The 27,831-nt window shown below is 36.2% G+C and overlaps 1 protein-coding gene across 5 annotated transcripts in view; it reads right to left on the bottom strand.

Annotated features, from left to right (window-relative positions):
• The window catches only part of LOC123527641 (procollagen-lysine,2-oxoglutarate 5-dioxygenase 2-like), a 49,616-nt gene extending 22,035 nt beyond the window's left edge, over positions 1 to 27,581 (bottom strand). For 4 of the 5 annotated variants that reach the window (XR_008367179.1, XR_008367180.1, XM_053523869.1 and 1 more), the window contains exons 1-15: positions 27,289 to 27,581; positions 25,063 to 25,151; positions 19,514 to 19,647; positions 17,063 to 17,177; positions 15,509 to 15,560; positions 14,218 to 14,330; positions 13,786 to 13,849; positions 13,077 to 13,174; positions 10,890 to 10,991; positions 9,306 to 9,437; positions 8,656 to 8,777; positions 8,090 to 8,191; positions 6,821 to 6,946; positions 6,109 to 6,241; positions 82 to 264 (exon numbers count right to left, since the gene is read on the bottom strand). Coding sequence is in view for 3 of the 5 variants with exons in the window: in XM_053523869.1 (XP_053379844.1) it covers positions 82 to 264; positions 6,109 to 6,241; positions 6,821 to 6,946; positions 8,090 to 8,191; positions 8,656 to 8,777; positions 9,306 to 9,437; positions 10,890 to 10,991; positions 13,077 to 13,174; positions 13,786 to 13,849; positions 14,218 to 14,330; positions 15,509 to 15,560; positions 17,063 to 17,177; positions 19,514 to 19,647; positions 25,063 to 25,151; positions 27,289 to 27,364 (1,641 nt within the window). In the remaining 2 variants the exon portion in view is untranslated. The remainder of the gene's footprint in view (positions 1 to 81; positions 265 to 6,108; positions 6,242 to 6,820; positions 6,947 to 8,089; positions 8,192 to 8,655; positions 8,778 to 9,305; positions 9,438 to 10,889; positions 10,992 to 13,076; positions 13,175 to 13,785; positions 13,850 to 14,217; positions 14,331 to 15,508; positions 15,561 to 17,062; positions 17,178 to 19,513; positions 19,648 to 25,062; positions 25,152 to 27,288) is intronic. The other variant, XM_045307243.2, reaches the window with a different exon arrangement.
• Between the last annotated feature and the right edge of the window lie 250 nt (positions 27,582 to 27,831).

Raw genomic sequence — 27,831 nt, 5'->3', positions numbered from 1 at the left:
GAAGAATTTATGTATTTACCAGTTCTGTATCAATTTGAGCTAAATCATTATTTTTTCCTGCATAAAAATCCACCTCTTTACCTGTTCTATAACGGACGTCTCCTCTAAACTGTGAGAATAGTTTGGATGAATGTATCGTTTCTCCCAGTCATATGGATTATTGAAAATTTCCCACAATTCAATATTTAGGCGTCCTGTCTGTGCTTCATCACAGTTGATTAGATATCCAAACTCCTTTCTGTTTGTGACAAACATAAAATGTCCCTGAAAAATTCAAAGTAAACTATAGGACCTGGTATTAAACCTTACCATACTGATCATGATTGATTATGCCTTTGCGACCAGTGTAGATCATGATCAGCCAGTACATCCATGCAGTCTCATCAAAATCTGCACTGTTCATCATTCAGTCAGTATCTTTTTGGTAAGCACCCCTTTTAACAGTTAATGGTACTGTCTAAATTGAAAGATGGACAACTTTATTATAACTAGAATGTGTCTGTAGGACACAGGGTGTGCCCCCCACTGGTACATTTGTCACAAATAAGGGGCAATAATTCAAATGTTTGTAGTCTCAGTTTGAGGGTATAGCCTCAACAAACATTTTATGAAAAGGATTCATTATTCTAGGCCATATACTTTTTGAGCTATGTGCATCACAAACAAATAATCCACTATTTTGGCTATTTCAAAGGCCATAACTCTGTAATAAGAGCTAAGATTCTTAAGAAGAATGCCAAGTGTGCAAGGTCACATCCCGATAAAGACTCCAGCAAGGTTTTCTGAATTTACATCAAATAATTTTTGAGCTAGGCACATAATTAGGTGAAAAAGTGCATTTTTTTTGCTATTTCAGGGGCCATAACTTTAAAAATAGGGGGTGGAGCCAGCCAAAAAATTAGAGGTGTGCAAGTTTATATCATGATTAAGACTTATGTAAGTTTTCAACCATTTATATTAAATACGTTTTGAGCTAGGTGCATCACAAAGTGAAAATGTACATTTTTGACTATTTCAGGGGCCATAACTCTAACAATAGGGGCGGACCCAATGAAAAATAGGAGGTGCACAAATTCATATCATGATTAAGACTCATGCAAGGTTTCATGAATTTATATCAAATACTTTTTGAGCTAGGCATGTCACAAGGTGAAAATGTGCATTTTTGACTATTTCAGGGGTCATAACTCTGAAAATAGGGGGCGGAGTCAGATAAAAAATAGGAGGTGCACAAGTTCATATCATGATTAAGACTCATGCAAGGTTTCATGAATCTATATCAAATACTTTTTGAGCTAGGCATGTCACAAGGTGAAAATGTGCATTTTTGACTATTTCAGGGGCCATAACTCTGAAAATAGGGGGCGGAGCCAGACGAAAAATAGGAGGTGCCCAAGTTCATATCATGATTAAGACTCATGCAAGATTTCATGAATCTATATCAAACACTTTTTGAGCTAGGCATGTCACAAGGTGAAAATATGCATTTTTGACTATTTCAGGGGCCATAACTCTGAAAATGGGGGCGGAGCCAGATGAAAAATAGGAGGTGAGCAAGTTCATATCATGATTAAGACTCATGCAAGGTTTCATGAATCTATATCAAATACTTTTTGAGCTAGGCGTGTCACAAGATAACAAGAGGACCATGATGGTCCTAAATCGCTCACCTGTCCCAACATGACCCAGTTTTGAACTGAGTATGACGTCATTTTTTTCTATTATTTGACATAGTGACCCAGTTTTTGACCTCATGTGACCCAGTTTTGAACCTGACCTAGATATCATCAAGATGAACATTCAGACCAACTTTCATATATATCCCATGAAAAATATGGCCTCTAGAGAGGTCACAAGGTTTTTTCATTATTTGACCTACTGACCTAGTTATTGATGGCACGTGACCCAGTTTCAAACCTGACCTAGATATCATCAAGATGAACATTCTGACCAATTTTCATGAAGATCCATTCAAAAGTATAGCCTCCAGAGAGGTCACAAGGTTTTTCTATTTTTCGACCTAATGACCTAGTTTTTGATCGCAGCTAATCAAGTTTCGAACTTGACCTAGATATCATCAAGATGAACATTCAGACCAATTTTCATACAGATCCCATGAAAAATATGGCCTCTAGAGAGGTCACAAGGTTTTTCTATTATTTGACCTACTGACCTAGTTTCTGATGGCACGTGACCCAGTTTCGAACTTGACCTAGATATCATCAAGGTGAACATTCAGACCAATTTTCATGAAGATCTTGTGAAAAATATGGCATCTAGAGAGGTCACAAGGTTTTTCTATTTTTAGACCTACTGACCTAGTTTTTAACCACAGTTGACCCAGTTTCGAACTTGACCTAGATATCATCAAGATGAACATTCAGACTAACCTTCATACAGATCCCATGAAAAATATGGCCTCTAGAGAGGTCACAAGGTTTTTTTAATTATTTGACCTACTGACCTAGTTTCTGATGGCACGTGACCCAGTTTAGAACTTGACCTAGATATCATCAAGGTGAACATTCAGACCAATTTTCATGAAGATCCATTCAAAAGTATGGCCTCTAGAGAGGTCACAAGGTTTTTCTATTTTTAGACCTAATGACCTAGTTTTTAACCGCAGCTGACCCAGTTTCGAACTTGACCTAGATATCATCAAGATGAACATTCAGACCAACTTTCATACAGATCCAATGAAAAATATGGCCTCTAGAGAGGTCACAAGGTTTTTCTATTATTTGACCTACTGACCTAGTTTTTGACGGCACGTGACCCAGTTTCGAACTTGACCTAGATATCATCAAGGTGAACATTCAGACCAATTTTCATGAAGATCTTCTGAAAAATATGGCCTCTAGAGAGGTCACAAGGTTTTTCTATTTTTAGACCTACTGACCTAGTTTTTGACCGCAGTTGACCCAGTTTCGAACTTGACCTAGATATCATCAAGATGAACATTCTGACCAATTTTCATAAAGATCCCATGAAAAATGTGACCTCTAGAGTGGTCACAAGCAAAAGTTTACGCACGGACGCACAGACGCACGGACGACGGACGACGGACGCTGCGCGATCACAAAAGCTCACACTGTCACTTTGTGACATGTGAGCTAAAAATGTGCATTTTTGACTATTTCAGGGGCCATAACTCTGAAAATAGGGGGCGGAGCCAGACGAAAAATAGGAGGTGCGCAAGTTCATATCATGATAAAGACTCATGCAAGGTTTCATCAATTTATATCAAATACTTTTTGAGCTAGGCGCATCACGAACTTCGGACGGACGGACGGACAGACGGACGGACAAGACCAAATCTATATGCCCCCACCACTCATGGGGGGGCACAAAAATTTAGCAGGGAAAGGGTTAAAATATCTGACAACAGATTTTCATTCTGCATTTGCCAATATTTTTATCAATCTTTTCACAATTAGTGTTTCCATGGGTCCATTTAAGACATGTAATTCTATAGCTTGGAGTGGTTTATGTTAAGGCAGCCTAAAGTTTTAGAGTCACCTCTTGAATTTATTGGAGCATGCCATTATGCCATGTAAGGAGTTAATTTCAATTTTGTGTTTTGTTGAGCTCATTTTTCTGCAACAAATCAAGTAACAAAAGGACCTTTGGTAATTAACAGTTATAATTTTCATAAATTTGAAAGATACATTCCATGATTCAAGTAACTACAACATGTATCATGATCAATGGTTATGTGTCATAACTGATTATAATATATGCACCTCTGCTTCTAAATAAAGATTTGCAAGACTTTTTATGCTTATTTTCATTTAGCTTTAAAATTTGTAAAATACAGGAGAATTCATGTGAAACTGGCATGGTACTTATCATCCCAGAAAGCTTCACTCAAATCAAGTCAGCTGTATGAAAAAAGTCTGGAAAAAACTTTTTAAACACTGAACTTGAAGGGGCCATAACTTTGCTAAACAGGAGGACCATGATGGTCCTGAATCGCTCACCTGTCCCCACATGACCCAGTTTTGAACTGAGTATGACTTTGTTTTTTCTATTATTTGAAATACTGACCTAGTTTTTGAGCTCATGTGACCCAGTTTTGAATCTCACCTAGATATCATCAAGATAAAATTCTGACCAATTTTTATGAAGATCAATTGAAAAATATGGCCTCTAGAGGGTCACAATGTTTTTTATTATTTGACCTACTGACCTAGTTATTGATGGCACGTGACCAAGTTTCGAACTTGACCTAGATATCATCAAGGTGAACATTCTGACCTATTTTCATGAAGATCCATTCAAAAGTATGGCCTCTAGAGAGGTCACAAGGTTTTTCTATTTTTAGACCTACTGACCTAGTTTTTGATCGCAGTTGACCCAGTTTCAAATTTGACCTAGATATCATCAAGATGAACATTCAGACCAACTTCCATACAGATCCCATGAAAAATATGGCCTCTAGAGAGGTCACAAGTTTTTTTTATTATTTGACCTACTGACCTAGTTATTGACAGCACATAACCCAGTTTCGAACTTGACCTAGATATCACCAAGGTGAATATTCTGACCTACTTTCATGAAGATCCATTCAAAAGTATGGCCTCTAGAGAGGTCACAAGGTTTTTCTATTTTTAGACCTGCTGACCTAGTTTTTGATCGCAGTTGACCCAGTTTCAAAATTGACCTAGATATTATCAAGATGAACATTCAGACCAACTTCCATACAGATCCCATGAAAAATATGGCCTCTAGAGAGGTCACAAGGTTTTTTTATTATTTGACCTACTGACCTAGTTTTTGAAGGCACGTGACCCAATTTCGAACTTGACCTAGATATCATCAAGGTGAACATTCTGACCTATTTTCATGAAGATCCATTCACAAGTATGGCCTCTAGAGAGGTCACAAGGTTTTTCTATTTTTAGACCTACTGACCTAGTTATTGAAGGCACGTGACCCAGTTTCAAACTTGATCTAGATATCATCAAGGTGAACATTCTGACCTATTTTCATGAAGATCCATTCACAAGTATGGCCTTTAGAGAGGTCACAAGGTTTTTTTATTATTTGACCTACTGACCTAGTTTTTGAAGGCACGTGACCCAATTTCGAACTTGACCTAGATATCATCAAGGTGAACATTCTGACTAACTTTCATGAAGATCCATTGAAAAGTATAGATCTAGAGAGGTCACAAGGTTTTTCTATTTTTAGACCTACTGACCTAGTTTTGGACCGCACATGACCCAGTTTCAAACTTGACCCAGATATCATCAAGCTGAACATTCTGACCAACTTTCATAAAGATCCCATGAAAAATGTGTCCTCTAGAGTGGTCACAAGCAAAAGTTTACACACGCATGGACGGACGGACGACACGCGATCACAAAAGCTCACCTTGTCACTTTGTGACATGTGAGCTAAAAATTAAGTGGAAATATGAAATTAGCCTTGGCACTGAGCATTTCTGCAAAGTTTGGCTAAAATCCTGAAATCCTACCAGTAGCTTTAACAGCAATCTAGACAAACTTATGACACACAGACAGGGTGGACAGACTGACTGTCTGATAGACAAAATCAATATATCTCCCTCACATGTGGGGAGACGAAACAAGTACACGTATTCATCTTTAATTATAGAACAAAAATCTGAAGAAATGCAAGAATACTTTTAAAATTGTCACAAAAATTCAAATAGTGGCAAATAAAACAAAACACTGAGTGATAAATGGCACTTCAAGACCATATTTGTAAGTTTTTAAGACTGAAATTTAGACTTTAAAGTTAGTCATCAAAAATCTTAGAATGTATTTATGCTTCATTTCTATCAAACGCCAATATACTTTAAAGTTTGCACGAGTATTGCCTCCACTACAACCAGAATCTCTGGAAACCTTCTGCCATACTAATTCATTGTGAACAAGGCTACAGCAAAATTTTGTCAAGTTTTGAATTGACTGTTGACAACTACAGCAGCAGGGGCCTAAGAAAACAAAATCTGGAGACCAGTCCAAAACTTCATGCATCTGATTGGCTGTTTTTGAGCACAATCTTGAAATTGACCAATGAAATTGGTAGAATTTTAGACTGGTTTCAAAACTCAGTTTTAGAACTTTGTGGCCTGGTTACCTTTTCTCTCAGTGTTTTACACAAGGCCATATCTGCATCAAGGCTACTGGAGTCATAACCATTCCTCATCGAAGGTAAAACATGACCCTGTACAAGATACGCCCCTGTCATGTATGGAACATTCCACAGTCCTCTACAATAACAAAAAATAACATTTATGTCATGGGTTTTTCTTTCACCATATATTTCCTTATTCATGTCCTCCCACTAAAAAAACGCCCCCCTCATATCTTTTTAAAAAATAATGTTTTAAGTTCATTAAGGTTATAAGTAAAAACAAAGTACTAGGAAAGTGTCATAATTGTTAAATTTGAAGTTGGATATACAGTCTATATTTGCTAGAAAAAAGACTCCCCCAACCATTTCCCCCAAAGTAATTTTTTACACAATAAATAACCCATGTAACAACCATAATAAAAACACTGTTGGTATTTGAGTTGAGTTAAGTGATTCTGTTCCTGGATTTAGTAAATAAATCGAGAGATAGAGGAAAATGACTTTTCTGCTGTCGTATACTGTGTAAACCGACAGAGAACAGTCACCTTCGCCATGAAACAGCAACCTCTTCATTGACAGTCTTGCATTTCCCTATTGATCAGCTCTGCAAAGCTATGAAAGCTTCAAACCATTTAGTTACAGACAAAACAGATGTTTGCAACTGACATAAATTTATTTCTTATTCAAATCTTTTCAGATTTGTCTCAAAACTTACATTTTATCTCCGTGTACAATATCCATGTAGTCTTCTGAACGAGCATAGAAACCTGTAGCACTAAGTGCTCCCCAGAAGTTTGACCATGCCTTGCCTCGTCTGGTCATCACTGGTGCTAAAACTGACCTACAATATAACCACAGATGCTGTAGTATTCCTTAACAGACTTTCTTTTGTACTAGCTATGTTTAACATCATTCTTCATTTAAGAAATGGATCAAGTCGAATAAATTCTATTTGGGTATGAATTATACGAGTGTGTTTTAAGTACACATGAAGATCTTTATTACAAAATCACAATTCATATAATATAATTATCATATTTACATTTTTTTTTCTTTTTCATACACATTGTTTTAATTATTATTATTATTATTATACCAGATTTATATAGCGCCCTTTTCATGATCAATTTCACATTCAAAGGCGCTTTACATAGTTCAAATGCAGCCACACAGGGGGCATAATTCATCCTCTACTAGTACAGACACAGAGCGATCTGACTAGAGGGACAGAGTGAGACAAAGCCCCCACCACAGGGAGATCAGAAATCAGATACAGGCTTGTCCGGCTAACTTAGCTTAGCTCGTTGCGAATAGACAGCCTGGTTCTTTAACGTGCCCAGTGTATAGCACTGGTACACGCAAGGATTGCCTGGGTTCCTGACCAGTACACCTCTAGTTAGGTGGGAAACACTGTAAAGCGTTTCTGAAAATTCCCGAGTAGCTGCCAGGGATCGAACCCCTGACCTCAGGATTGGAAGGCCAGTGTGCAAACCACTGAGCTATCCGTGCACCTAAACAGCTCTATGCTCGTTAACTGATCCACTGTTGTATAGTTTTAACTTACACAACTCTGAAATCTGACACTGAAGCTTGATCTAATTAGTATGAAGTGAAGACAAGTTTAAAACCTAAATAAAATGGGCAGAAAACAATAGGTTATCATTTTCATTAGTTATTTTTGTTTTTGTTGGGTAAAACGTCGCACCGACACAATTATAGGTCATATGGCAACTTTCCAGCTTTGGTGGTGGAGGAAGACCCAAGGTGTCCCTTGGTGCATTATTTCATCAAGGGTGGGCACCACTGGAGAACCACTGGCCTTTCGTAAGCCAGCTAGATGGCTTCCTCACAGGAAGAATTCAATGCCCAAAGAGAGGCTTGAACCCACACTGGTGAGGTGCGAGTAATTTGAAGTCAGCAACCTTAATCACTCGGCCATGGAGACCCCTTTTTCATTATTTAATCAGTTATAAAGTTGTCTCACCTGTTTTGCTGAATGAGCAGTTTTAAAGTCTGATCATTATCAAGATGTACCTCTCCATCAACATTGAAAAAATACTGACAGTCCTTCTTGATACATTCCTCCCTACAAACATAGATGTGAAATACCTTAATATTTTGTGTGTAAATCAGCATTAATAGTAAGAAGGTATGATTCTATATTAGAATTATAGTTCTTATTTCATTGGATTTAGAAGCTATGGTCATACAGAATGTTATCATCTTTAATTAAGGAAGAAGACACCCGGTGACCCTACACCCTCACATCTTGGTGGTAAGGTTTTTCAATTCCCAGTGAGTGTGGAATTTTATCTAGTCTCCACAGTCTAAACCGGACCAGCAAAATTTGTCCAGTCCACCAAAAAAATGCACTGTATAGAGGTTTTGCCGGAATGTAATGATGAGTTAGAGCAAAGGTTGGTGTTTGAATTATTTAAGTTTCAGCAAACAAAGTTTGACTGTAAATGATAAAAATTTGAGTCAACTATCTTACTGATAGGCTCTTTTCACCTAAACCCAGAAATAAGTAACACAATTGTGACAACTTACACGGCCCAGTTCCTTGCAGCTTTCTCGCTCACACTATCTGCAGCATTTATTGTGTTAACAGATTTGTATAACTTGCCGTACTGTGACACGAAAGGTTCAACATCTTTCTGGTGGTTCTTTACCTGTAATAATAAAATACAGTTAGGAGTTTTAACAGTTTTAAATAATTAGATAAATTCAAGTTATGGGCTAACTTTCAGTCATGTGCGATCTACTGGAGTACAAACACAACTGGGGGAATTTTGAAATACAAGGAAGCTAAAAGCCTGTACAAATACTTTAAACAAATGGAGGTATGTAGCTTTTTAGTATCTTTAATCCCACGGTAAGTAAAATCATTAACCTAAGCCCTTGTTGACTAAAATAAAAATTAAGACTACATTATCTTTACCTGTCTTCATCAACTGTCCCTTTCAAAAGACAGAGGGCAAGGTCAAGAACTTAAAGAATCAGTATAACTTCAGATGCGTTAGACAGACTATTCATTTATAGTGGTACTTTTAAAATTATACGACATTACAACATCATCTGCTTTTCCCACAAATATATCATTGCCACACAATTTTATTTTCAAAAGGAAAGAATAAAATGTGTGTAGCAAAAGGCTAACTGACTACATTTTGAATGGGATTACTGCAAGTTTAACTTACTTTGTTATGGACTAAGAGATCAATTTTCTGTTTAGGATAATCGAGGCCAGCCACTTTCTGCAATGCTTCTCTCAAGAATGGAGTCGGGTGTTCCACAAATATGCCCATCAATATTGTTGGATAATCTACATCCTGAAACCATGCAGTATGTTTTATTATTGTTGGATTTCGAAGCATGCTGACAAAATTTTAGAATTTATAATAAATCACACTCTTCTGACTTTCATTGGTAAAGGAAGACTCCAGGTGCTGCTCCGGAAATTATTTCAGCATCTGGGTAGGATTACCTACCTACGGCGAGCCAAATGGACAAATTCCCCACATGAAATAATTCTACACAGCATTGTGAAGTCCCCACCTCGTAGCTGTGAGAAGCAAGCAATTCAAAGTCAAGCCAAGAAAAGCCCTGACAAATATATATATATACGAAATCAACAAACATCATTTTATCATTTAGATCACACAAAGCAAACAAAAAAACAAGATGGCCATGACGGACCTGTATCGCTCACCTGACCTATTGACCTAAAGATCATCAAGATAGTTTCATTAAGATATGGTTATAAATGTGGCCTCTAAAGTGTTAACTAACTTTTTCTTTGATTTGACCTGGTGACCTAGATTTTGACCCCACATGACCCAGATTCGAACTTGACCTAAAGATCATCAAGATTAACATTCTGACTAAGTTTCATGAAGATAAGTCATAATTGTGGCCTCTAGAGTGTTAACAAGCTTTTCATTTGATTTGATCTGGTGACCTAGTTTTTGACTCCACCTGACCCAGATCTGAACTTGACCTATAGATCATTAAGATTAACATTCTGACCAAATTTCATTAAGATACGGTTATAAATGTGGCCTCTAGAGAGTTAACTAGCTTTTCCTTTGATTTGACCTGGTGACCTAGTTTTTGTTTGACCCTACATGACCCAGATTCAAAACTGGACTTTGAGATCATCATGATTAACATCCTGACCAAGTTTCATGAAGATACAACCATAAATGTGGCCTCTACAGTGTTAACAAGCTTTTCCTTTGATATGACCTGGTGACCTAGTTTTTGACGCCAGATAACCCAATATCAAACTCATCCAAGATTTTATTCAGGGTAACATTCTAAGTTTCATTAATATTGGGTCAAAATTGTGACCTCTAGAGTGTTAACAAGCTTTTCCTTTGATTTGACCCGGTGACCTAGTTTTTGACCCCAGATGACCAAATATCGAACTCATCCAAGATTTTATTGAGGGTAACATTCTGGCCAAGTTTCATTAAGATTGGGCCAAAATTTTGACCTCTAGAGTGTTAACAGTCAAATTGTTGACGACGGACGATAGACGACAACAGACACAGGGCGATCACAAAAGCTCACCTTGAGCACTTTGTGCTCAGGTGAGCTAATAAACAAACATTCAAATTATCTTTACAATATACGTAAGATTTAGGTTTTACCCAAAAGTACCCTATTGTAAGTTATTTTCAACATCTCCCTTCCTACATGTAAATGAAATTCATAGATTCTTTAGTTATCATCTCCCAAACTTGTCACCCCTAAAACGTTTTGTCCATATATGTACAAACCTGCAGCCCCTCAAGACTTATAGTATCTTCCTCACAAGCCGAACATCCAGAACTTGTTGTCCAACTATCTGCCAAATAATTGGCCAATCTGTTAAACTCAGGCTGTAAGTGAACAAACATCATTTTTATTTAGTGAATCAAAGGAAAAAATACAATGATTTTTCTTTCATTTTTTAATTTTATTTTCTGGCTAACCTACTGTATTGTAACTGTGTCTGGTTGATTTCTATACTGTTACAGTGCCAGGTTATCCTACAGTACTGCCGCTGTGTCTGGCTGACCTACTGTATTGTCACTGTGTCTGGCTGACCTACTGTATTGTCACTGTGTCTGGCTGACCTACTGTATTGTCACTGTGTCTGGCTGACCTACTGTACTGTCACTGTGTCTGGCTGACCTACTGTATTGTCACTGTGTCTGGTTCGCCTACCATACTGTCACTGTGTTTATTTAACCTAACACATGGTAACTGTGTCTGGCTAACCTACTGTATTGTCACTGTGTCTGGTTGGCCTACCATACTGTCACTGTGTTTATTTAACCTAACACATGGTAAATGTGTCTGGCTAACCTACTGTATTGTCAGTGTCTGGCTGACCTACTGTATTGTCACTGTGTCTAGCTGACCTACTGTATTGTCACTGTGTCTGGCTGGCCTACCATACTGTCACTGTGTTTATTTAACCTAACACATGGTAACTGTGTCTGGCTAACCTACTGTGTCACTGTGTCTGGCTGACCTACTGTACTGTCACTGTGTCTGGCTGACCTACTGTATTGTCACTGTGTCTGGTTGGCCTACCATACTGTCACTGTGTTTATTTAACCTAACACATGGTAATTGTGTCTGGCTAACCTACTGCATTGTCACTGTGTCTGGTTAGCCTACCACGCTGTCACTTTGTCTGGTTGACCTACCGTACTGTCACTGTGTTTATTTAACCTAACACATGGTAACTGTGTCTGGCTAACTTACTGTATTGTCACTGTGTCTGGTTGGCCTACCATGCTGTCACTTTGTCTGGTTGACCTACTGTACTGTCACTTTGTTTATTTAACCTAACACACGGTAACTGTGTCTGGCTGACCTACTGTATTGTGACTTTGTCTGGTTGACCTACCATGCTGTCACTTTGTCTGGTTGACTTACTACACTGTCACTTTGTCTGGTTGACCTATCACACTGTCACTTTGTCTGGTTGGCCTATCGTACCTCTACTGTGTCTACTTAAATTACACTACTGTCTCTGTGTCTGGTTACCCTATCATATGGTCAATGTGTCTGGTTAACTAAATGTACTGTCACTGTGTCTGGTTAATCTATGTTATTATCACTGTGTCTGTTTAACCTATGGTATACTCATAGTTTCTGGTTACCCTACACTACTGTTCGCTTTCAAAGCCTATCGCAATTAGAGAAACTGTTAGCGAAAAGCATATATCCTGACCAGACTGCGCTGATGCACAGGCTGGTCTGGATCCATGCTGGTCGCAAAGCCACTATGTTGGTTTTCTCATGGCACGGCTCAATTAGAACTGGTATACACTATGCTGAGCAAACAGTAGAAAGCCTGGCAACTTTTCAATTAAAAATCTCAAGATATCAGATGCAGGGGTTTATTAACAGCAGGTACATCCTGAACTGAAATAGGTGGGAAAAGAACCTTTCATCTCAGTAAAAACTTTCTTTGTATCATTTGGCTAGTTAATATCTTCAGGCCTTATTCTAATGCCAACAATGAGACTATCCCAGGTTTTTCTCTACAGCTGTTAACAGCTGTTATTGGTCTATATTCCCAATGCCAAAAAGTATGCATTTTTCCCAAAATGAGTTCAAAAATTCCCAAACTACATTCTGAAAAAGACTTCATCAAAATTGCACAAACATTAACCAAATTATGGACAATTTTGTGATGACAGTATGTTAAAGAGGTTGTACATGTCAAACAAGTGTATGAGAAAGTGATTAAATACATCCTTACTATATCCTATGGGATGAAATATTTCCCAATGCAGAACATTTACGCATCAAATTTCCCAATTTTGAGGGTATATGCTATGTTCCCAAAACAGCAAGAAAAAACCCTGTATCCTTACCTTCAAACCTTCTGAACATAACATTAAATTTTGTCTTATTTAAACCGTGTTTTGATATACCGATTCTACCGATCACTTCATGTTACTAACCTTTATTGGGCCATTTCCATGTATAACAATAGGTACTGTCCCTGTTTTTACATTGTAGAGAAAACTGTGCTGACCTTTGAACTTAAGCATGATGTCACCTGAAAAAAAAAACAACAAATGTAATCTCCTCTGTTAACAATCACTTTCATCCAAAATGACCAAGAGTACCAAGGTAGACCTCCCAGAGTACCGAGGTAGACCTCTCAGAGTACCGAGGTAGACTTCCAATATGCGAACAAGAGGACCAAAGTAGTCCTATTTCACTCATCTGACCTTGTCTATTTGACCTTGAATATATGTATGACACACTGAATCATGAATCCTCGGCCATATATGACCATTTTGTGTCAATTCGCCGTAAAACCCAACTCACTCACTCACTGAATCATGAATATGTGTCAAGCATATAAAAACATAAAACAGGTAAAATGCCCTCATTTGAACAAATATGAGGGCGGACCTAATAATGATTCTAAATACCAATTTTAAAGAAATCCATCTATCGGTTCATGGGAAGAAGTTGTTTAAAGATTTTTCTACTTTAAACTTTAATGGCATGGATGTGCAGGTTAATCTTGGTCTGCACTGGTTGCAAAGGCAGAATCACTTGCTGCCTGCAGACTAAGTCTTAAAATATAATCAACTTAGACAAATGATTAGGGACTTGAATCAGTGGTGCAGTGCTTTATACATAATATTATATACTCACTAAGAGCTCCATGTAGATTCATGAATATTTCAGACCTCTTGTCAAGTTTAATATTCCATTTTTCCTGAAAGAAAGAAAATGAGTTGACAATAAATACAATAGGGTTATTACATGTATAACATTTGCTTGACATGGGAAGCTGTATTCGGCTCAAGAGAATTTTGGCAAGTCGGATAAATCGAGGTGCGCATTAGTACCAAGTGTGATCTGACCCGTCAAAATCCACCAGAGCCAAATACAAAATTCCAGATTGAATTATTGTCATAATAAATCTTTTAATATATACCTCTACTTTTTTGTTTGTCATTTTGATTTTGAACGAAATCTTCAACCTTAATAATAACAAGTGATCTTCATGCACACCGAACATTACCTGATCATTCATCACTACAGTGATCATTCATCACGATAAAATATATCAATAATTTTTACCCTAAGTGATTCATCCAGAAATATTTTTGTGTAATACAGCTGGTCATCATCAGAATCTGCCACTGCATTATGGGAAATAATCTCATACACATCTCGTGCATAGCCAATAAATCCTGCAAAGTTAAGAAGGTAAATAATCTCATTGTGCATAATCAACGAAACCTGCAAAGTTTACATGGGAAATAATCTCATACACACCCTGTGCATAATGAAAGAAACCTGCAAAGTTTACATGGGAAATAATCTCATACACACCCTGTGCATAATGAACGAAACCTGCAAAGTTGACATGGGAAATAATCTCATACACACCCTGTGCATAATGAACGAAACCTGCAAAGTTTACGTGGGAAATAATCTCATACACACCCTGTGCATAATGAACGAAACCTGCAAAGTTTACATAGGAAATAATCTCATACACACCCTGTGCATAATCAACGAAACCTTCAAAGTTAACAAGGGAAATAATCTCATACACACCCTGTGCATAATGAACGAAACCTTCAAAGTTTACATGGGAAATAATCTCATACACACCCTGTGCATAATGAACAAAACCTGCAAAGTTTACATGGGAAATAATCTCAAACACATCTCCTGCATAATCAATAAAACCTGCAAAGTTTACATGGGAAATAATCTCATACACACCCTGTGCATAATGAACAAAACCTGCAAAGTTCACATGGGAAATAATCTCATACACACCTTGTACATAATCAACGAAACCTGCAAAGTTAACAAGGGAAATAATCTGAAACATGTTTTGCACAACAGATATAGCCTGCAAAAGTTATCAACATTTAACAACAGCTCAATATTTCAGACCTGTATGATTACATAGATTGAAATCCATATTTATGTTAACCAAAAATAAAGATACTGCCTTGCATAGCTGATGACATGTCCCACTAAGTCTACAGTCTTGTGTGATCCAGCAAGCCGGTGATAAAGTAGTGGACAAGATATGGGTTGCTGAACTGACAACACACAGATTCAAACCCTACTTAGGTGATGATCATTTCTACTTTAAAATTAGACCCAAAGACTGCTTTTCCCCAGGAAGTTGAATAGGCACAGCAAGAGTGATCAATTCTACAAATTTTCTCAACCAGTTACAGCTAAATTTCATTGGGATAAATGAAAACAATAAACCAGGAGTCCAAGATGTTGAAATTGACACAATTATTTTTGTTCAGAAAAAGGAACAGGTCAAAGTTACAGCAGATCTAGTAGAATAAGATGGTGACAGGAAAAGTATCTAAGACTGGCAGTCTCTTCCACTTACCTCCAGAACAAAGAAATCTTTTTTCATGAAGTTTTACACCAGGATATGTGTTCTGTAAAAAAAAATATGGAGATACAATTAACCTTTAGCATACTGGCTGCAAGTGAACTACCTCTGCGACCAGTGCAGACCAAGATCAGCCTGCACATCCGTGCAGTCTGATCATGGTCTGCACTGTTCGCTATTCAATCAGTAAATTTTCAGCGAACACCCCTTCAAATAATAATTGGTACTGCCCATGCAAATTGAATGATGGACCAGTCCATTATAGATATTTAGCGGGCTAAAGGTTAAATACCTGCTTGTTGTTAAAGTTACATGAATTTGCACCTAGATAATTTTTAAACAAAGATTGAACTTCATTGCAGTAAATTACTGAACTTAAAATGAAATTGTAACATTAAATCATCAACGGTTTTTACCATCCTTCTTGGGAAAAGAAGAGCATGACAACAATTCTGTTATCAAAATTTTGTTAAAATCAAAGCAATTCTTATGCCAAGAACAGCACATTTCTGGTTAAGAAAAAGATATATTCAGACTCAATTCAGCTGTCGATATTGACTATATGTTTCCTTTAGTACAATACTTTATTTAATCAAAATTCAACAAATGTTTTTTGCTAGGGAAAGAAAAAATCTTTTTTATACTAAAACTGATAGGAACTGCAATTTTCTCCTTTTACAGATAGCCTATTTAAAACAAGCATGACTAAAGGATAACTTTTTGAACAGATATTATAACAGTGGCTAGATTTGGGATTTTGTGTTCGGCTCTCGTGTCGTGGATTTTGCAAAGTTGGATCACAATCGGCGCTTGCGCACTCACGAGATTCGGTCTGGCAAAAATCCACTCGAGCCGAATACAGCATCCCAGATCGAGCTACTGTTATAATAACCCTATTAATATATCTATATTTTGGAGAGAAGGTTTATGCAAGAGTCATGTGTGTGTGTTTTAAATTAAATACATAACGACACTGATCTCATGTAAATTATGCAAGAAGGAATCAGAAATCCAAGGACAGTTGACTTGATCCTTAGTCAGTGCAAAACAGCACTGCAGTAAAATGTATTTGCTGGATTAAAAGATTAGCCATCAAATAATTATTTCTTTTTTGGTATGATGATTTTTCCTAAGTAACCAAAACCTGTCATCAGTAATAAATACTAATTACAATATTTGCTTTGTTGCTGAACATAATACAAATATGACAAGTCACGAGGTGGTGTTTAAGTGGTGTTCCTACTTGCCACAAAGAATAAGTAAACATTTAAAATTGCAAACATGTGTCCGCGCCACCACTCTTCGGATTAAGGAAGTCTTATTTAAAACAAATATAAACAGATGTAAAAACTTGTATCTGATCTTTATCACTGGTACAATATGCAGATTCTGTGCAGACTGATCATGGTCTGAACTGTTTGCTATTCAGTCAGTAAATTTTCAGTAAACACCCCTTTGAATTTATAAATAGTACTGCCCAAATTGAATGATAGACTAGTCCATTTCAGAAATTTAGGAGGCTACAGGTTAAACATAAAGCAGTCTTACAGCAAGGGAAGAATCCGGCCAACAGAAACCCTCAGCGGAGAAGAGAACACGTGCATCCAACTTGCTGAACTTTTCTAGGACCTCTGAAGCCCCTGCTGTGATCACAACATCGTAACTGGAAAATAGCAAACAAATTATGCTACAACAACAGTCAGAATATAGTATACTGTATACATAAATGTCTATCTAACAAAGAATGTGTGAATAGGTATAACAAGAGGACCATGATGGTCCTGAATCGCTCACCTCTTCCCACATGACCCAGTTTTGAGTATGACGTCGTTTTTTCTATTATTTGATATAGTGACCTAGTTTTTCAGCTCATGTGACCCAGTTTTGAACTTGACCTAGATATTATCAAGATAAAAATTCTGACCAATTTTCATGAAGATCCATTGAAAAATATGGTCTCTAGGTTTTTCTATTATTTGACCTATTGACCTAGTTTTCGAAGGTACGTGACCCTGTTTTGAACTTTACCTAGATATCATCAAGGTGAACATTCTCACTAATTTTCATGAAGATCTCATGAAAAATATGGCCTCTAGAGAGGTCACAAGGTTTTTCTATTTTTATACCTACTGGCCTAGTTTTTGACCGCACATGACCCAGTTTCGAAACTGACCTAGATATCATCAAGGTGAACATTCAGATCAATTTTCATGAAGATCCATTGAAAAATATGGCCTCTAGAGAGGTCAAAAGATTTTAATAATTTTAGACCTACTGACCTAGTTTTTGAACACAGTTGACTCAGTTTCAAACTTGACCTAGATATCATCAAGATGAACATTCAGACCAACTTTCATACAGATCCAATGAAAAGTATGGCCTCTAGAGATGTCACAAGGTTTTTTATTATTTGACCTACTGACCTAGTTTTTTATGGCACGTGACCCAGTTTCAAACTTGACCTAGATATCATCAAGGTGAACATTCTGACCAATTTTTATGGAGATCCATTCACAAGTATGGCCTCTAGAGAGGTCACAAGGTTTTTCTATTATTTGACCTACTGACCTAGTTTTTGATGGCACGTGACCCACTTTCGAACTTGACCTAGATATCATCAAGATGAACATTCAGATTAGCTTTCATACAGATCCCATGAAAAATATGGCCTCTAGAGAGCTCACAAGGTTTTTCTATTATTTGACCTACTGACTTAGTTTTTGATGGCACGTGACCCACTTTCGAACTTGACCTAGATATCATCAAGGTGAACGTTCTGACCAATTTTCATGAAGATGTCATGAAATATATGGCCTCTAGAGAGGTCACAAGGTTTTTCTATTTTTAGACCTACTGACCTAGTTTTTGATAGCACGTGACCCAGTTTCGAACTTGACCTAGATATCATCAAGATGAACATTCAGACCAACTTTCATACAGATCCCATGAAAAATATGGCCTTTAGAGAGGTCACAAGGTTTTTCTATTATTTGACCTACTGACCTAGTTTTTGATGGCACGTGACCGAGTGTCGAACTTGACCTAGATATCATCAAGGTGAACGTTCTGACCAATTTTCATGAAGATCTTGTGAAATATATGGCCTCTAGAGAGGTCACAAGGTTTTTCTATTTTTAGACCTACTGACCTAGTTTTTGAAGGCACGTGACCCAGTTTCGAACTTGATCTAGATATCATCAAGATGAACATTCTGACCAACTTTCATGAAGATCCCATGAAAAATGTGACCTCTAGAGTGGTCACAAGGTTTTTCTATTTTTAGACCTACTGACCTAGTTTTTGACCGCAAGTGACCCAGTTTCAAACTTGACCTAGATATCATCAAGATGAACATTCTGATTAACTTTCATGAAGATCCCATGAAAAATGTGACCTCTAGAGTGGTCACAAGGTTTTTCTATTTTTAGACCTACTGACCTAGTTTTTGACCGCACGTGACCCAGTTTCGAACTTGACCTAGATATCATCAAGATGAATATTCTGACCAATTTTCATAAAGATCCCATGAAAAATGTGACCTCTAGAGTGGTCACAAGCAAAAGTTTACGGACGGACGGACGGACGCACAGACTGACGGACGGACGACGGACACCGCGCGATCACAAAAGCTCACCTTGTCACTTTGTGACAGGTGAGCTAAAAATCAGCATCAGATCTGACATGACAAATCCTTTGGTAGAAACAATTAAAATGACTAAATGAATGATATTACCTTATTATTTTAAATACATGTAAAATATCTTCAGAGGCAGGAAGGTACCTGTCAGTCTACACCTAAACTGTATGCAACAATTCTATGAAAGTGGCTATGTATTTTTTCATGTGACCTTTAAACTAAGACTATTTTACCAAAAGTTCTCTGTCACTTTTACATTGAAAGTAACAATCTTTAATGAGCCAGTGTGAACCCTGGGCAGCAATCATTTTATACAGTTTCAAAAGTCTGTCTCATTTAATTTCATCTATAATGAACCCTACCTGTCAGTGAACATAAGGATAAGGTCCTCTCTGTCTTTATACTGGGCCAGTTCTTCTTTCAGAATGTTAATCTTGTGTCCTCCACCCTGGGCTGTCATATCTCCACCCCGCCATTCCGTGCCCAGACCAAAAACCTAGTGTAAATATTCAAATTATGTCTTTGATGAACATAACAAAACATCAATGATTTACTGTACAACATAAGCAGGAAAAAAATCAGATTTCTTTTATTTTGTTGATTCAGTTGTAAGCAAACTACAGTGCGACCTCTGTAGAGCAACACCCTTTGGGAGGTGCAAATATTGGCTGTTATGTAGAGGTTGTTGTTCTGGAGAGGTAAATTTGATAGTATATTTCAGCTTAGGGAAACTTTGATGATGCTGTCTACAGAGAGGTTTTTGCTTAATAGAGGGCTGCTCTGGAGAGGTTGTACTGTACATAAAATTCACAATGTACTGTAAATAAACCCAGCAAAACACAACGTAAGAAACACATCCAAGGATTTAAAGTTTCGGTGTCCGTGACCAGAATCCAACGTTGCAACAGCTTTGCAACGACCAAATTCTGGCGTAGCTATTCGAATGTTGTAAAAACATTGAAACAATGTCCTTATCTTTATCATCATACAGGTACCTGAATCAGTGGGGCACAAATCGGTGCAAGTTTGTGCATTGTTAGAACAGGGAGGCGTATGACATCATCAGTTTTTGCTCTGGTTGTGTAAACTTTACAAAATGTGTCTTAAACATGAAAGTGACAATGACTTAAAATGCATATCCATGTGTAAATTTTAAAAATTTCTTATTACACTTTACCTGACTGTTGCAAATTCTCCAGATTCCTCATTAAATTTTTTAACCAGTTGAAATATGAACTTCTAGGGTATAGTTTTAACATTAATTTTGCTGAATTTAAAAACATACAGTAAAATGATATAACATTGTATTACCAGAATTAGCATGCAGAGTATTCCCAAAATTTCATCTTTTACCTGCATTTGTTTATATTAGTGGGTGTAAATGATTCATGCTTTCAGGCCAGAAATTGGAAGATTCATTACAAGTTGAATAGTTACACCCAATCTTTATTCACTCAACTGTGAAAATGTAACTACAACGGATGTCACCAACAGCCACACCTTCTACTACTGCATGCAGATGGTGGTGAGACCGATTGGTGGCTTCTAAGTTGCCTGTGCTATGAATTTATTAATTTTACTTGACACAAATATTACAAATACCTGTAATTCTATTCATCTTCATGATTAGAAAGTACTGATTTTAGGGTAACTTTAATTTTTTGACATACTTTCAGTTTTTTTAATATCACCTAACAATATGGACTATGAGTGCACTGTATGTGGTGACAGCATTTTAGTAGACATGATATTTATAGGGGGTCACATGATATTTATAGCGGGTCACATGATATTTATAGGGGATCACATGATATTTATAGGGGGTCACATGATATTTATAGCGGGTCACATGATATTTATAGGGGGTCACATGATATTTATAGCGGGTCACATGATATTTATAGGGGGTCACATGATATTTATAGCGGGTCATGTTATCAAAAACGCTCTTATTTCAATATGAAAGCTGGTTTTAAATAATTTGGATCTCTTGAAGATGCACAAATGTAAATAGTCAGTCCATTTTAATACATTTAACCAAGATGAGGTAAATGCACAAGTTAGAGTTGAATCCTTATCCCCACAAATATTGGTAACTCCAGGATACTTTATAAATCTTTTAAGTTCAAAAAATAATTCAACTGCATGAATACTTTATTGCAAATTAAGTGTATGCCTTTTATTCTTTCAGTGTTGAGCATAATGAGTTTTTCCAGAAAATATTCCCCCAATGTGAGAAAGCAGTTTTTTTAAAGAAAATTGCCCTCTCTTCTGAAGACATTTTAACCCCTCTCTCCCTTTCACACCCTGGTTACCTCAAAATACCCACCTCCACATCTTCCCTCCAAATACCCCCTCCCCTCCATTAATTTGCTTTCAATTTATCTGTAAAATCCCTCTTCCCCGGCTTAGCTATTTATTTATTTGGGTTTTACGATGCACCAACACAGTATAGGTTTAGAGAATTGCTTCCACAATACAAAAACAAAATACCGCTTGCCCCACTCCTTCCCTCTATATACGCCTCTGTTCCCTTATCTGTAAATTACCCACCCTCCAAAAAAAAAAAAGGCTTCAACATGTGGGGGGGGGTGATAATTTCTTGAATAGCCCAATTCGTGAGGTTAGTCAGATTAACTTGAAAGAGTTCTTTCCCCTGATCCAGATAATAACTTTTACCAATATCTAACTTTTATTTTAACCCACAGTGTCATATATACATGTACATTCTATGCCAAACTTGGTTGAAATATTTCACCCAAGATGTGGGCGAGCTTTAACATCATCAGCCAAATCATATGACACACGGGTTACCAATCCTGTGATGGTTCTTAATTGTGTCTTTAGATATATGCCCCTTTTCTCTATTCAGCTTTGAAATAGTTGAGCATGATTGCTATATATTCTCTGACAGCTGTTGTTTAATGTTGCATGATGCTTCGTTACATACAAGCATAAAGGTTGCCCATTTATTCTAGGTATGTCATTGTATTTCACTGATTGTTTTGTTACATTTAAGGCTTTTGAATAGTCAAGATTAAGTGTATCCACAAAATGTCATTTTCTTTTAACTGAATGGTATATTTGTGTACTTAATAATAAAAACATTCCGAATGAATCATATTTGATGTGTTTTCTTACTCAATCCAATACGTTAAGATACATCTTGAGAGTCCAGACTATTCCATTACTCAATACACTCTTGTATACAAGACAAGACACAGTAATTATAATTATGTTTTGGTCTTGATTTCGGTGGTGGATGAACGCTGTGGAAAGACGTCTTTCAAGCACTGCTATTATAATTGACATCTTTCCAACGTTGTGAAAAAGACGTCTTTCCAACATGACCAAAAAGATGTCAAAACACCTTCCATTATCAACTAAAAAGCAATGTCAAAGAAAAACGTCATAACAACGTGGTGTGTTTGCTAGGAACAATCCTTAAATTATATCTAAATAAAACTTTTTCAATTAAAAAAAACATTTTCTCCCATTTTACATGTTTTAAGGTCAATGAAAAATAACTTCGAATAGTTTCCAAGTCACTGTGACAACACTGTGTCCTCCTAGTTCTAAACAGACTAGATAGAATAATTGGTGGATAACCGACATAGGAAAAAACCTATGAAAAATAGTTACATAATTCCCTAGATTCTAGAAGATATACTTTTTTTGCACTATTTAACTGAACTACGAAAAAAGTAAATTTGAAAATTTCAGCTGCCATATTTTAAATTAGAAGAATCATCAGAATTTTTCATTTAATTTTTTCAAAATGTACGCCAATAAAATTTTATATTACAGATCTACATGTAACTGCATCCACACAAATTTATCATATTTAACTCAAACCAGTATGGTCAACAATATAGCTCTATAATCAGCAGTTACACCAACACAAATATTTCATGTACAAAACAATGCCTTTACTGTTATGAATACAACACTTACTGTTGTTTGTTACGCATGAGAAAAGAACAACCAGCGAAAAGTACAAGGATCTTAAAATTCATCACATTCTAGTCGCAAGTAGTAGTTACTATATTTAGAATTTTTATGTATTTTAGGAAGCAGTATTTCATTTACTAATTAATCCCACACCCCCAGAGCATACGCATACCAAAGTTTAAATGGGTAAAAAAGCTTATATTGCTAACAAAATTATGGATTAAATTAATTAATAAAAAGTTAAGTTTAAAGCAATGATCAAGATTTAGGGATGTTAGAAACCATGTCTGTTTATTATACAGATAAAAAGCATGATCTTCATAAATCTAGTGACTTGCAACAAGTAATTATCACAAATAGGATAAAAATTTGAATTATATTGGGCAAATTCCTATTACACTACTGGTTAGGAACCTTTTTCTGGACAGGACCAGTTTCCGGACACATGTATTATCCGCTTTATTTCTTTGTTATTTGTGTAATTGTTTTATCTAGATAATTTAGATGTTTGTTCTTCATGTCTACAACAAACCACTATTTTATTAGGCTGTATAATGTTTGGGTATTTGATGATAACTCACCTGCGTTTACAAAACAACTTTCTGTCTTAACGGGGCATGAAGATAGCATTGCGCATGCGCAGTAGTTCACACATGCCGAGGTATCAAGTGGGGAAGAAATAATCAAACTACATAATGATTGTTTGCTGATATGTTCTACTTTTAATTTCACGCTAAAGGTGACGTAAGATGCAGGGCTGTCGATTTTTGCACTAATTTTATTCTATATCTATTGGAATGATCAAGAATTCGTATAAGACGAAATCTGATTTTTTTATAGTCAACCTCGGTTTGCTTTCGTAGCTGCTATTGAACGTCGGGTTATGTTTCATGTGCAATTTTGAAGAGATGAATGATAAAGAAATGTGTAGAAATAGTTTTATTACTTATTTTGATATCAAATTAAAAACAAAACACTGTCAAAATATTTGTCCGGATACTGGCTTACCTGACGGGAAAAATAACTTATTTTAGTGACCCCATTTGAGGCCCCATGGAACCCATATTTTACGTCACAACGCGATGCTGATTACAACATCGGACTTGGAAGGAGCTGAAGTTTGTACAGTGTGGGTTTCATTTATGTCAAATACCTTTTTAGGGAATAATGGATCCGAAATATGAAAATGTGTCCGGAAAATGGTTCCCAACCAGTATCTGGGTACGAAGAAAAAAAAAAGAAAAAATTCTCGCAGGTTTTAGAATAAAAGAATGCTCCGGTGTATGCTGGTCATGTGTACAGGTAGAAAGTAACAAAGTTCTAATACTGATATAAGTTTCTATTGTGACCCATTCCAAGTAAGTCAACAAATTTTTTTTTGTGGTATATTTCTACCTTTACAGGAATTGACCACAAATTTCGAAATGTATATCCGAATTTATATGAAAATACATGATCTGACACTTAGCCTACATGTAAGGTATCTCAAAAGACAAGCACATAGATGCGTATGACGGATAGATGCGGGTTGTGTCAGAAAGCCAAACAAATGCCTAATAGTTGCCAGTGGCAAAATGGCTTATCCCGCAAATGTAAAACAAATTGGCCTATTTTAGGCAAATGGTATGGCAGTAGATAACATTTTTGCTACTAGATTGAGAGCTCATGTGTTAAAAACTAATTTTGGAGGAACAACCTCTATTCTTGGTACCACAGCAGGCTTTTCTAAGAAACAAACATGAGAATGACTTTGACAGTTTGCGTTTTTCAGTGAAATAAAATTTAACTCTAATAACGGATTCCTAAATTGCCCCTTTGTAAATGGCACTGGAGACTTCACCAAACCATGTCTTAAATATTGTAACCTGCAAAGAAATAATTGGTAATGTAATGTTTATTGTCTATTAATTGCTGCTGCAGTAAATTTACATTTGTTGTTGAATTATCAACATAATGATACCTTTGTGTCTAAGTCGTATTTCTTTGTACTTCTCAAATACCTCCTCAGACCATCCTTTTCTTCTGTTGCTATAGTAACCAACAGTAACTCTGAAAAGGCATAAAAAATATCAAAAATTAACAACATTAGGCGGCTGTATAATACAAGAGAAATAAGTAAGGCAAACACTGAAGATACATTGGCAATCAATGAATGTCAGTTTGGCCCTTAAAAGGTAAATTTATAAAATGTTTTTGAATGGGAAAAAAAATCATTTAAATCAGCAGTGTCATAAATTAATATAACAGAAAGGCAAAAATTGCAAAACAGAGCAGGGTCTGGGGGCCCTCCCATTTAGAACTTCCGGAAAAGCAGCTGAGCTCATATCCCTACAGCTGGGAGAAAATCCCCCTGACCCTTAATGACGACCATCTGTAACTGGTATGTTGGCACAATATAAGAGGATGTCAACTCAATAAAAGATCAGCTGTTATTAGTTTCTACTGCAAAAGGAGTATAGAACAAACAATCATATTTGGATGAAAAATATTTGCAGACAGTTGAGAATGTTGAACCTGACACATTAAAAAAGTAAACTAAATGCATGTTTGAAACAAATATTTCAGCAGAATGTGTATTTCTTCAAAGCATCATTGTACATGAAGGAAATTCAGTCAGTTCAAAAGACAGTGTTATGTGCTTGATTCAATGTAAGGCAGATTTGGAAGTAATGGTCCTCTAGTCAATCTTCACTATGGGCTTAAACCTTGTATGGGAAAATCACAGTTTGGATGACATTTTTGTGTACAGAAAAAGTACCACAAAACAGATTGAGATTTTAATGAACTATTCACAGCTTTAGCCTGTAGATCATCCAACTATAATCAATCATATGGACACATAAATAAAATTGTATAAGTCTGTAATAACTTTGCTCATATTTTTCACAGTTTGCCAAATAACAATAATGTAGTCATTACCTTGCTGCTTATTTTAATGTTGCTGTTTTGAATTATTTGATATCAAAACCCTTTGTCAAAAGGAATCTTAAGGAAGACAGTAGTGCAGACTGTTTTACACTGAATACATAGAATATATAATAGATTCCAAGCAACATAAATGCTGCCTGTATTATGGCTACCAGGCATTATTTTAGGTTTTCTGGATAAAAGTTTAAATACACTGTCACTTTCTGTTAATCAAACATGCAGAAGTACCTCAATTTAAAATTCCACTAAGCAACCGAAGTAACAGTTAAACTATGTAGGAAGTGGGTAATTGAAAGCATATTTTTATATAGTACTTTTGGTTCTTGAACAATTATTGTATATAGAAATTAGAATATCTCTAGAGTAACAACTTGCAAACAAACCAATGTTGATTAAACCAAAGAAGTAATTATTTTTTTATAGCTCTTTGATTAAACAGATATAGGTACAGTAGACTGAGCACTGGTCAGTCTGACCAAAGGTGACTTGTAGACATTGATTTCATAATTGTTTTAGGCACTTGCTTAGGTGTCAAAAGCATTTAATTATGATATAAAATGAAAATAGCTTTAACTTTTCGATATGTATTATGTAGTAGCTGATGCAAACATTTTACTGAAATGATGAATTCTTTTTGTGTAACTTCTGAATGATGAAGCTTTTGGGTTCACCAGACGTAAGTTTCTACAGCAGGACTCAAGCTCTTAATTTACTTATTAATATATGCATGGACATGCAATTTTTACACAGGGTACCGTCTAGTTGTGTAAGATCTGTGAAGCTCACTAGATCGCTGATGCTATATCTAGTATTCAGTATAATTTATTTCCAACAACCATGTATACATAATTTTTGTATATATCATTCATTTCAATAAATGGACTTACTATTCATATTAATTTTGATGTAATTTTCAATTAAATCAGCATTCCAACGATGTTAGTAAAATATCATCTGGACAAAAAATAAGCCATCCCATAAGCCTAATGACTGAAATGAGTAAGGCTACCATACGCCCTATAACCTTTGTAGATCTTTATCAGCTTAATCTAAACCTGGGACATTCTACATATACATGTACCTAGTCACGTAGACTTGGAAATGATTGCGGAATCACCTTCACATTCCAAAAAAACACAATGTCTACTTTTGATAATTCCTCTCATTAACCAGGCTACGCTTGTGTATCTAATTTTTCAATAAGTATAAATTATAATTTACAGCATAAGTATTTATAACAGTAAAGTTTTATATGTACCTTGATTTTCTTTTTCAACACAAAAACTAGGAATCATTGCAGACACCAGCACCAACAACTGCAAGATCCTCGCCATGTTTCAGTAGCTCCTTTTAAATAATGGCAGATAATCTCTCTTTAAATTTTATTTATATTGTAAATAATGAAGATAATCTTTAATCTTTTTCAGGCAACTGCCACATCACAAGCCTACTCTCCCTAAGAACACTGTGTGAAATTTGATAGTGCTTGACATCTGACCCCCACCTGGTTTTTGTTTTGGCAGACATTTTGGTTCCTGATTCCCTGATTCCTATTATATATGCGCCGAATAACCCGGAATACAGGCTGGTTACCGCTTTGCGCGCAATAATTTTCGGTGTGTAGAGTACCAGCCCTCCAGATCAAGGCTGAACACCACTAAATCCAGCTGTTCTTTATTTGATATAAAATTGACTTTTTTCCGACATTTTCTAGCCACTACTATACAAAAAGAAAAAGTGCTTCTAGCTTTTATAAGACAACTAAAGCTAATTGAATATCGTTTTTTTTTTGGTTTTGCTT

This window comes from Mercenaria mercenaria, chromosome 14, assembly GCF_021730395.1.
Source record: "Mercenaria mercenaria strain notata chromosome 14, MADL_Memer_1, whole genome shotgun sequence".
Lineage (NCBI taxonomy): Eukaryota > Metazoa > Mollusca > Bivalvia > Venerida > Veneridae > Mercenaria > Mercenaria mercenaria.
The sequence above is the reverse complement of the archived record's forward strand: the minus strand, read 5'-3'. Positions and strand labels throughout refer to the sequence as shown.